This window comes from Cetorhinus maximus, chromosome 3 (genome assembly GCF_964194155.1).
Source record: "Cetorhinus maximus chromosome 3, sCetMax3.hap1.1, whole genome shotgun sequence".
Classification (NCBI taxonomy): domain Eukaryota; kingdom Metazoa; phylum Chordata; class Chondrichthyes; order Lamniformes; family Cetorhinidae; genus Cetorhinus; species Cetorhinus maximus.
The window spans coordinates 75794282-75806639 of record NC_135881.1 but is presented as its reverse complement, the minus strand read 5'-3'; the positions used below and the strand labels follow the sequence as shown (position 1 = coordinate 75806639).

General features: G+C 44.2%; 1 protein-coding gene across 2 annotated transcripts in view; it reads right to left on the bottom strand.

Annotated features, from left to right (window-relative positions):
- The window catches only part of LOC144678735 (retinol dehydrogenase 12-like), a 47217-nt gene extending 36776 nt beyond the window's left edge, over positions 1 to 10441 (bottom strand). The window contains exon 1 of one of the 2 annotated variants that reach the window (XM_078538588.1): positions 10221 to 10441. Coding sequence is in view for 1 of the 2 variants with exons in the window: in XM_078538587.1 (XP_078394713.1) it covers positions 9782 to 9795 (14 nt within the window). In the remaining variant the exon portion in view is untranslated. Of the gene's footprint in view, positions 1 to 9781; positions 9945 to 10220 lie in introns of those variants that run through there. The other variant, XM_078538587.1, reaches the window with a different exon arrangement.
- Between the last annotated feature and the right edge of the window lie 1917 nt (positions 10442 to 12358).

Below are 12358 nucleotides of genomic sequence, written 5' to 3'. Positions count from 1 at the left end.
TAAATGATTTTTCAGCTTCTTTATTTGAAATTAACATTATGAAATTAATCTCCCTGAGGCAGCTCCATGCCTCAGAGAGATTTCTGCACTCTTTTGCTCACAAACACGAAAGAGCGCAGGTCCCAACTCTCCTTCCTCCCCCCGCCTGCACAGGTAGCATTGAGCGCTTCCGGGCGTGCGTCACGCTGGGCGGGCCTTAATTGGCGCACCCACGAAAAATGCCGGCACGCAGCCAATCACGGGCAGCGACTGGCTCCATGCCCACTCCCGGCCGACCTACCCGACAGGGAGAAAATTCTCCCCCATGATCCTGTTGATAAAGCAAATACCTCATGTGATTCAGAGCCATACAAACCAGGATAATGGTCACAGACCTGAAAAGTTAACTGTTCTCTATTCACAGATACTGTCAGACATGCTGAGTATTACCAGAATTTACGGTTTTTATTTCAGATTTCCAGCATTTTGCTTTAGCTTTAGTAAATCATTGGCTGGGATCAGCTGATTCCACACAGACAAAGGGAAAATATTGAGAGAGAGAAAGAAAATTGTTGCCCAACTAAAAGCTTTGTGCCGAACACAAGCACTTGGTCAGATATTGTTCTCATCCATGTTACATAAAGTGCCTATCCTGACCCACAGCTTCATTCTTTGATTTAATACAAGATGGAACTTTTGAGTCTTGAAGCATACATGGTCACAATTTTAAAAAAGTAAAAATGGTGCATTGTATTTAAGAGAAAACTGAAGACTAAGGAAGGAAGGAACTTGGTATATGAACTTTAAGCTGCGTTTAATGAATGAGGAAATCCACATTTTATTATCAAGTAACCTAACATCCTTCCTCATACTAAGGGAGGGAGGGACAAAATAAACTCTTACAAAGAATATATTCATACCAAAGAGACTGTCACCCGAGACAATAGAACTCTGAGTCAAAAAGAAACACCCAATTAATTTAATTAGCTACTTTGCAAATAGGGTCAAGAGAAATCTTTAGCATATTACCCTGTGAAGATGTGTTCACTGCACAGCAGAAAATCCTTTAACTATTACCACTGGTTCTTATTTAGCAAGGAGATACAGTTTGTGACCAAGTTCATTGATTTATACTAATTTAGCTGAGGCTTTGCTCACATTGGAATCAATTACTAAGACAGTGGATCACTTGTTTTACCTTTGGAAGAAGCCAATTTTTAATTCAACAAAGCAGAAAACAAACAACCTTTCAAAGGAAGAAGCATATTGAACTGGTTCAATCTCACCACCAATGCATCTAAAAGATTATTTTTTTTGCAATTGTATTTATACACTGATCAACAATAACAACTTGTATTTATAAAGCACCTTTATTATAATAAAATGTCCCGAGGTGCTTCGTAGGGACATTTTAAAACAAAATGACATAAAGCTGTGAATAAGATATAGGGCAGATAAGCAAAAGATCAAAGAGGTAAGTTTTAGAGTGTATTAAAGGAAGAAAACAAGGTAGAGGGGTTCAGGGAGAGAATTCCAGAGCTTAGGGACTGGGCAGCTGAAGGCATGGCCACAAATGATAGAGTGATTAAAAACAGGGTTGTTTACGAGGCCAGGCTCTAAGGAATGCAGAGATGTTGGAGGATTGGAGGGCTGGAAGGGATTACAGATAAGAAAATAGAGTAACTAATATCATATAACTGTTGTATTTCTATGTTTGCTTAATACAAACTTACCAACCTCACACAGACTGATACAGGATTGCTCAGCAGATAGACTTACAATAAACATTCAACAGCTATTGTTAACAGGAAAGTATGGCTGCAATTCCTACATGCTTCTAGCTAAACTGAAAGTTCCGCTAAACAATGTCTGAAGGTCACATGGTTCACCTCCTGGCTACTTACTCCTTACTTACTCATTAAGATATTCTCTCAAAGTGATATCACAATATTAACATAACTGTAGTCCAAGCAAAGAAGTTAGTTATTAATAGTCTGAAAAAACAGGTTAATTTACTCCCTTAAGTGCTTTTAGAATCTAGCTGGCAGTTCACTTATATACAGAAGCAGATAACATTGAGCAAATAAAGTTTCTTCTTCAGGTCAAGAGCTTACCGATGAAGCTTATTAACCAGAGAGTCTCCTGACTGAGGATATTGTACTATGAAGCGTCTTGCATCCTTAGTATGGCAAGCTACCCTGCTTAAGGCTCCCATATGGCAAAACTTTTTAAAATGTGTAATGAATGACATCATAGAAAATGGATTCTATGTAACTAAAGTGCTTAAATGAGATTCTGTTGCATTGTGGTACTAAGGTCAGTATTTGTTCACCAAGCTGTCTACCTGAAAATAGAAAAAGGTGTTAATGTCACACATTTAACCATCTAGAAAGCAATACCTGAAGTTGAAGTATACGCAAGTGTAGGTTACATTAAACAATGGAATAAGGAGGTGGCATCTTGCTGCAGACACACCCCAGAGGTTATCCCCCAGAGTTATCGATGCAAGACTTTGCCCAACACCAAAAGCTCTGCTCCAAGTGATATGATTTTATATTCACTTCAGCAAAAAACAGTCTTAATACTGAAGGTTCAATGGTGAACTTAAATATCATCAAAGCCAATTGCACTACCACCTGCAATTTCCCCTCCAAGCCACTCACCATTCTGACTAATCCTGGAACTCCCTCCCTAACATCACTGTGTGTACCTACACCACCTGGACTGCAGCAGTTCAAGAAAGCGGCTCACCACCACCTTCTCAAGGGCAACTAGGGATGGGCAACAGATGCTGGCCTAGTCAGCAAGGCCCACATCCCATGAAAGAATTTTTTAAAAATCCAATCTTCAGCATTGTATACAGGATAGGCAGCAGCAAGCATCTAGAGTTCCTTCAGCATACTCATCAAAAATTAGACCCCTCGCTGGTTAGAAGGAATAGTTTTCTTTAGCTTGAAAAACTAAGTGATTTTGCAGTCAAAATGCAAATGCAACAAAGGAAAAAAAACTCAAAATTTTATTTCTGCACACTAGTTATAAAATTATGCTGAATCTAACTTGCTTGTTTAGTCCAAGAGTTTAATTAATTTATGATCTCAGATCAGAGATCAACATGGACAGATAAGAGCATTTACTTTCCTTATTAAAAGTAAAAACTGCAATGCCAACTTTCACCTTACATTACATATATTCCAGCCAAGAGTCTCCCTGCTACCTGCCACAGAGAAGATCATTGCAAGGATCCACCTCAACTGTCTCCCCCCAGTGGCAGACAGAGTTACAGCGCAGTTTTTGTCCATCAAGAAACACCACAGACATGATCTATTCTGTGCAGCAAATTCAAGAAATGTGCAAGGAAGGGAAGCAACTGCTGTACATGGCCCTTTTCAACATCACAAATAGAATCAAAGGCTTATGGAGTATCCTCCCCAAATTCAGCTGCCCTCAGAAATTTGTCACCATCCTTTGCCTACTACACAATGACCTGCAAGCCATGAACCTCACCAACGGAACCACCACAAGCCCTATTGGAGTGAAAAATGGGGTCAAACAAGGCTGTGTCATTGCACCAATTCTCTTCACCATTTTCCTCATTGCAACACTGCACCTCAAATCCAGCAAATTACCCACAGGCGTGGAGATAATTTACAGAACAGTAGGGAAACTGTTCAACCTACACCGTCCTAAATATAAAACCAAAACCACTCCAACCTCAGTCATAAAGCTTCAGTATGCAGATGACGAGGAAAGTGCGAGAGGAGGACACTTGGACAGGCAGTCAGCAGCACCTAGAGGATCTAGTCTATCAAGAGGATCTAGCATCTAGTCCATACTCAAGTAGGAGTAGGGGTAAAATAAAAGCAAGGGTCCATATTCTATTTAGTTAAGATATGTCTGGGGAGCTCAGTCCCATGATTTTCACATCCTGTGCTATGTGGGAAATCCTTGACCCTCCTGGTGATCTGGATGACCAAGAGTGCAGGAAGTGCCTCTAACTGGAGCAACTCGAGCTCCAGGTTTTGGAGCTTGAGCGGCAGCTGGGGGCACTACGGTGCATAAATGAGGCTGAGAAGTTCGTGGATAGCACCTTTCAGGACGTGGTCACCCTGCAGCTTAAGCAATTGCAAGCAGAAAGGGAATGGGTGACCACCAGACAGAAGAAGGGGACCAGGCAGATAGTGAGGGAATCCCCGAATGCATCTTGTTTTTCAGCCTTTGTAAATGGTGAGAGTGATGGTTCCTCTGTGGAGGCCAACCAGAGCAAAGGCCATGGCACTGTGAGTGGTCCAGCTGCTCAGGGTGGAAGGAAGTAGTGTGGAAGAGCAATAGTGGTAGGGGATTCGTTAGGGTATTCGTTAGTGAGGGGAGTAGACAGGCGCTTCTGCGGCCGTAGACATGACTCCAGGGTGGTATGTTGCCTCCCGGGTGCCAGGGTCAAGGGGGTCACGGAACGGCTGCAGGGCATTCTGAAAGGGAAGGGTGAACAGCTAGGGGTCATGGTCCATGTTGGGACCAATGACATAGGAAGAAAGAGAAATGAGGTCCTGCAAGCAAGCTTTAGGGAATTAGGTAGGAAAATGAAAAGCAGGACTTCAAAGGTAGTAATCTCCGGATTACTCCCTTTGCCACAATGTAGTGAGTATAGGAACAGAAGGATAGAACAGATGAATGCATGGCTGGAGAGATGGTGCAGGAGGGAGGGCTTTAGATTCCTGGGGCATTGGGACCATTTCTGGAGGAGGTGGGACCTGTACAAGGTGGATGGGTTACATCTGAACAGGAACTGGACCAAAATCCTCGCAGGGAGGTTTGCCGATGCTGTTGGGGTGGATTTAAATTAAATTAGTAGGGAGATGGAATCCTGAAACGTAGTTCAGGGGGGAGAGAAGCTGAGATGGAATTAGCAGTTAAAACACTAGCAGGTGAGTCTGGAAGGCAGAGGAAACATAGGCTAGATAAGAAAGAAATGAGTTTAGCAAGGCTAAATGGAATATATTTTAATGCAAGGAGCCTGAGGAATAAGACTGACGAGCTGAGAGCACAGATAGGCACTTGGGAGTATGATATCACAGCTATGACCGAGACTTGGCTAAAAGGAGGGCAGGATTGGCAGCTCAACATTCCTGGTTATAGGGTATTCAAACGAGATAGAGGGGGATGCAGGGTGGGGTCGCAATATTGATGAAGGGATCAATTATAGCAGTGAGGAGGGATGATACCTTGGAAGGATCATCAAATGAGGCCATTTGGGTAGAAGTAAAAAACACAAAAGGGGCAAACACGCTGTTGGGTGTGTACTTTAGGCCCCTAAACAGTCAGGGAGAGATAGAGGATCAAATATGTAATTAAATTTCAGAGAAGTGTAAGAATAATAGGGCAGTAATAGTAGAGGATTTTAATTACCCAAATATTAACTGGGATAGTTTTAGTGTGCAAGGTAGGGAGGGAGCAAAATTCTTAAGTTGCATCCAGGAGAACTTTTTTAGCCAGTACGTAGAAAGCCCAACAAGGGAGGGGGCAGTTCTGGACCCAATATTCAGAAATGAGCCCTGGCAGGTGGAAGGCTTATCAACAGGGGAGCATTTTGGAGATAGTGTCCATAACTCAGTTAGATTTAGGATAGTTACGGAAAAGGATAAGTTGGGCTGGGAAGAAAAGTTCTAAACTGGAGAAAGGCTAATTTTTCTAAAATGAGATACGATTTGGCCCAAGTGGACTGGGAGCAGCTACTTGCAGATAAAACTGTGTCAGAACAGTGGGAAGCACTCAAGGCGCAAATAGCGAGAGTACAGGGCAAATATGTTCCCGTAAAGACAAAATCTGGAGAACCCTGGATGTCAAAGGACAAAAAGGTTAGGATTAAGAAAAGAGAAGCATATGGCAGATGCCGAGGGCTCAGTATGGCAGAGTCCTTAGAGGAGAATAAAAAGTGCAGAGGGGAACTTAAAAGAGTGCATGAGAAAACATTGGTGGGAAGAATAATGGAAAACCCAAAAGGGTTCTTAAAAAATATATAAAGGGCAAGAGAATAACTAGGGAAAGGGTAGGGCCAATTAGGTACCGTAGAGGTGAATGGACCCGGAAGACGTAGATGCAGTCCTCAATGAATACTTTGCGTCGGTCTTCACAATGGAAAAGAACGACACAGATATCAGAGTGGAGGATTGTGAAATATTAGAGGAAAATAACAGTAAGATAGGAGGTACTAGCAGGTTTAGCGGCCTTAAAAGTGGATAAATCCACAGGCTTGGATGAGTTGTATCCCAGGCTGTTGAGGGAGGCAAGGGAAGAAATATCGGGGGCCCTTGCAGTAATTTTCAAATCCTCTCTGGCCACAGGTGAGGTGCCAGAGGACTGCAGGTCTGCTAACGTTGTCCCATTATTTGAAAAAGGGAGGAAGGGGTAGACCAAGAAATTACAGGCCAATCAGTCTAACCTCGGTGGTGGGAAAGTTTAATTCTGAGGAACACAATATATCTGCACTTAGAGAAACATGGATTCATCAGGGATAGTCAGCATGGATCTGTTAAGGGAAGGTTGTGTTTGACAAATTTGATCGAATTTTTTGAGGAGGTAACCAGGAGTGCTGATCAGGGTAATGCTTTTGATGCATTTTCATGGACTTTAGCAAGGCTTTTGATAAGGCAGACTGGTCAAGAAAGTAAGAGTGCATGGGATCCAAGGCAAAGTGGCACGTTGGATCCAAAATTGGCTGAGAGGCAGGAAGCAGAGGGTGATGATAGAGGGATGTGGCTGTGACTGGGGTTCCACAGGGCTCAGCATTGGGGTCCTTACTGTTTGTGGTGTACATAAATAATTTGGACTTAAATGTAGGGGGTATGATCAAGAAGTTCATGGATGACACGAAAATTGGTAGGGTGGTAAATAGTGAGGTGGATAGCCGTAAACTGCAGGAGGATATCAATGGACTGATCAGCTGGGCAGAGCAGTGGCAAATAGAATTAAACCCGGAAAAGTGTGAGGTTATGCACTTGGAGAGGGCTAACAAGGCAAGGGGTGACACTATGAATGGTAGGACCCTGGAACATAATAAAGATCAGAGGGACCTTGGTGTGCATACCCACAGATCCCTAAAGGTAGCAGGGCAGGTAGATAAGGTGGTTAAGACGGCATATGGGATACTTGCCTTTATTAGCCAAGGCGTAGAGTACAAGAGCAGGGAGGTTATGCTGGAACTGTATAAAACGCTGGTTAGGTCACAACTGGAGTACTGTGTGCAGTTCTGGTCTCCACGTTATAGGAAGGATGTGATTGCACTGGAGAGGGTGCAGAGGAGATTTACCAGGATGCTGCCTGGGCTGGAGGGTCTGAGCTATGAGGAAAGATTGGATAGGCTGGGGTTGTTTTCCTTGGATCAACGAAGGTTGAGAGGAGACCTGATAGAGGTGTATAAGATTATGAGGGGCATAAATAGGGTGGATAGGCAGGCACTTTTTCCATTAGTAGAGGGGTCAATAACCAGGGGGCATAGATTTAAGGTAAGAGGTAGATGGCCAAGAGGGGAGTTGAAGAGAAATTTTTTCACCCAGAGGGTGGTGGGAGTCTGGAATTCACTGCCTGAAAGGGTGGTTGAGTCAGAAACTCTCATAATATTTAAGAAATATTTAGATATTCACTTGTGTTGCCATAGCCTCCAGGGCTATGGGCCAAGCCCTGGAAAATGGGATTAGTGTAGTCAGATCTTTGTTGACTAGCGCAGACACAATGGGCCGAATGGTCTCCTTCTGTGCTGTAGACATCTATGATGCTGGTGTGTACGCTCACTCAGAAATTGAGCTTCAGGTCATTGTCAGCTCTTTCTGAACCACACGAGAAAATGCGCCTTCACTAAACACCTGGAAAACTAAGGTCCTCTTCAATCCAGCTCCTCCTACAGCAAAATACCTCCCCCAGCCTCTCTATCATTTAGATCAATGGTTCGACCCTGGAAAATGTGGACTATTTTCTGTACCTTGGGCCCCTCCTCTCGACAAAGGTAGACAGACAACAAAATTCATCATTGCCTTCAATGTACCAGCTCAGTCTTCGGCGATCTCGGAAAAGAATATCTGAGGACCAGGATGCCAAAACTGAGACTAAGGTCATGGTTTACCGGGCAGCAGTGATCCCCGTACTCCTATATGCTTCGGAGACTTGGACGACCAACAGCTGACACCTCAAAGCACTGGAGAAGTACCACCAGCGATGCCTGCGCAAGATCCAGTGGCAAGACATGCAGTCTGACAGCAGCATCCTCTCCCAAGCCAACTTGCTCAGCATCGAGGCGCTAACCACTCAAAATTGGCTCCGCTGGATGGGACATGTTTTTCATATGCCTGACACCAGGCTCCTGAGGGAACTGAAACAAAAACAGAAAATGTTGGAAAAACTCAGCAGGTCTGACAGCATCTGTGGAGAGAGAAACAGAGTTAACGTTTCGAGTCCGTATGATCCAGTTCTGAAGAAGTCGTACGGACTCGAAACTTTAACTCTCCCCACGGATGCTGTCAGACCTGCTGAGTTTTTCCAGCATTTTCTGTTTTTGTTTCAGATTTTGAGCATCCACAGCGTTTTGCTTTTATCCTGAGCCAACTGCTCTACTTGGAACTCGGTCATGGCAGCAGACTCCCAGGAGGCCAGTGGGAACACTTTAGGGGCATCCTCACAGCAAATACTGGAGGGGGTCAAACACACCCTCCAGTTCATGGGAGACCCTGGCTTGTGATCAACCAAAATGGAGAAGGCTCATTCGGGAACACACTAAACTCGTCGAGACTTCGTCAGGAGCGTGCAGAGGCAAAGATGAGGTGTTGGAGGGAGTGCACAAACCTCCAAACAAGCCATCGACCCAACCCCTCAAGCATCACCTGCCCCATATGGCAAGGTCTGCAGATCATGCCCTGGACTTACCAGCCACCCCAGATCCTATCAAACGGGAGCAGAAGCAAGTCATCCTCGATCCAGTGGGACTACTTAAGGAGGAGAAGATATTCCTTCCTTAGGAGTCAGCTTTGGTTCGCAGAAGCAAGTCATCCTCGATCCAGTGGGACTACTTAAGGAGGAGAAGATATTCCTTCCTTAGGAGTCAGCTTTGGTTCGATAGTGGCATTCTCACCCCAGTTAAGGGGTTGGTTGAAGTCCCACTGCAGAATTTAAGCCCTTTACCTATACTGACACTTCAGTGCAGTCTGTTGCAGACAATACATTGAGGTTCTGGCTGCCATCTCAGATGAATACAAGACATCCCATGGCACAATTTAGAGGCTTCAGGGGCACAGGAAGGGGGGTGTTCCAGCATGACACTATACACTTGAAGAGGCAAAAAGAGCCCGAGTTCAAGACTCATCCAAAAATCTTTTAATACTGCACTGAAGTATCAACCTAAATTTAAGTGCTTAAATTCTGGCATGAGGCTTGATCCCACAACTTGCTGTGCTGCCAGGGGCCAAACGGACATAAAAATGAAATTGCAGTAAAACAAATACAAAACACTGGAATCGCGTCAAAACTGCAATTAAAAAGTGCTGAATACAGGATATGTTTGCACGAAGTTGTCAGCGTGGGAAAAATGCGAAGGGAACTGCTGTAAAAGTAACAAGACGTTACAAATCCAAAAAAAAATCCAACATTAAAAGCCATCCTTCAAATTCCCCTTAACTTGTGATACTCCACCACACTCCAACCTCAAGGGAATCATGACTGCTGGCTTTTAAAAAAAAATGATTTTACTACTCTTAAAAGGATTTCCAAAGCTCCATTGCCACCCTCAGGTTAGAGGAATGAAATGTACAAAGGCTTTTACCTCTTGTCAGACATATTGGCAGAATGAAGAGGCTGTGAGCGCTCGGCTGGTGGTAGCACTCGGCTGGTGGGCTGTGTTGGGTTCGATCCCCCTCCAGTAGATATCCTGACACGTCCCTCACTCCCTCCACTCACTCACTCCCTCCTTCTCCCTCTGTCACGGAAACTCAGATGATTGTCACCCTCATGACCCTCAATTGGCCAATCAAATCCACACATTAAGGCGGCTCCTCCTCCGAATAAGGAAGGTCAGGGTGGGCGGGGTTTCATTTGGTTTGTAAATTTTAATTAAACGAAATTGTGTTACGGAGATTTTGTGCGTATCTGGTTTTAAATTGAAGTATTCAAAAGCATTCAGCGCCTGTGTTCAGTTGCTGGGATACCCGAGTCATTACAGAAACAAAGCCCCCTTGTACTGACCCATATGCCACATTACTGACCTTTATTACAAAACGAATTACGGGATAACAATGTGCGTTGTAACAGTGTTTTGTGGGGGTAGGGGGATTGGGGTTAGTTTAAAAATTACTGCTCGGTGCCCCGGGCCAACTTGCTGGAGAATGTATGTGAGCACACCCTGCGGATACTGTAGCTCCTTCTCGCTGCTTCAGATTGGACCCCAAACATTCCGCATACTAGAAAACTGCTTCGACTGGACAGATTACATTCCTGTGACCAGAGACAGATTACATCACGTTAGTTCATGTTCGCAGAGTCAACATTCCGGAACTGCCAACTGAACACAATTGCGTGAGGACCGTTACACAAGATTCTAAAGATTTTAAGGGTGAGGTCCACTGCCACCACTTTCTCAGCCCAACCCTGGACGAGTAATACTTTTCTTTATTCATTCAGGAGATGTGGGTTTTGCTGACTGGGCCAGCATTTATTGCCCACCCCTGATTGCCCTTGAGAAGGTGGTGGTGAGCTGCATTCTTGAACCACTGTGCCCACAGTGCTGTTCGGGATTTTGACCCAGTGACAGTGAAGGTGTGTGGTATGGATGAAAGCTTGCTGGAAATCTTGATTCCCCTTAACTCCAGTTTTGCTAGGGCTCTTTGATGCCGCACTCGGTCAAATGCGGCGTTGGTGCCAAGGGCAGTCATTCTCAGCTCACTCCAATGGGGTGAGAATGGATCTGGCCAGGTAAATTGGAATCAAAGATTGGCAATCAATACAGTAATTGAACATTGGGCCACATTTAAAGCTGAGATAGGTAAATTTCTACGACACCACCTGGAAGTTCCCCACCAAGCCAGTCACCATCCTGACTTGGAAATCTATCTCTGTTCCTTCACTGTCACTGGGTCAAAATCCTGGAACTCCCTCCCGAACAGCGCTGTGGGTGCAGCGGTTCAAGAAGGCAGCTCACCGTCACCTTCTCAAGGGCAATAAGGGATGGACAATAAATGCTGGCCTAGCAAGCAATGCCCCCATCCCATGAACGAATAAAAAAAGAGCCAGATCTCCCTGGATGATGAAAGAAATAGAGAGTAAGATTAAGTAGAAAAGGAGTGCTTGTGACAGATGTCAGGTTGATAATACAAGTGAGAACCAGGCTGAATATAGAAGGTTCAGAGGTGATGAGAAAAAGTAAATAAGAGAGGCAACACAAAAGCATGAGAAGAGACTAGCTGCAAACATAAAAGGGAATCCAAAAGTCTTCTATCGGCATATCTAGAGTAAAAGGCTGGTAAAAGGAAGAGAGGGGCTGATTAGGGACCAAAAAGGGGATTTACCAATGGAGCCAGAGGACATGGCTGAAGTACTGAGTAAGTACTTTGTATCTATCTTTACCAAGGAAATAGATGCTGCCAAAGTCATAGTGTAAGAGAAGGTAGTTGTGATACAGGATGGGCTAGAAATTGATAAATAGGAGGTATTAAAAAGGCTGGCTGTACTTAAATTTAATAAGTCACCAGGATCAGATGCATCCAAGGATACTGAGGGAAGTAGGAGTGGAAACCGCAGAGGGTACTGGCCATTATCTTTCAATCCTCCTCAGCTACAGGGGTAGGAGTGGCTAAGTAACAGGAAACAGAAAGTTCTGGTGAATAAAAGCAAAGAACTGCGGATGCTGGAAATCAAAAACAAAAACAAAAATACCTGGAAAAACTCAGCAGGTCTGGCAGCATCGCTGGAAAAGAGCACAGTTGACATTTCGAGTCCTCATGACCCTTCAACAGAAATAAGTAAAAATAGGAAAGGGGTGAAATATAAGCTGGTTTAAGGGGGGCGGGCGGGGGGCGGGGTGGTTGGGACAAGAAAAGCTAGGTAAAGGGCCAGTGATAGGTGGAGATAACCAAAAGATGTCACAGACAAAAGGACAAAGAGGTGTTGAAGGTGGTGATATTGTCTAAAGGAATGTGCAAATTAAGGGTAGAAAGCAGGACAAACAAGGTACAGATAGCCCTAGTGGGGGTGGGGTGGGGTGAAGGAATCTAAAAAGTCTAAAAGGTAGGGATAAAACAATGGATGGAAATACATTTAAAAATAATGGAAATAGGTGGGAAAAGAAAAATCTATATAAATTATTGGAAAAAACAAAAAGGAGGGGAAAAAACGGAAAGGGGGTGGG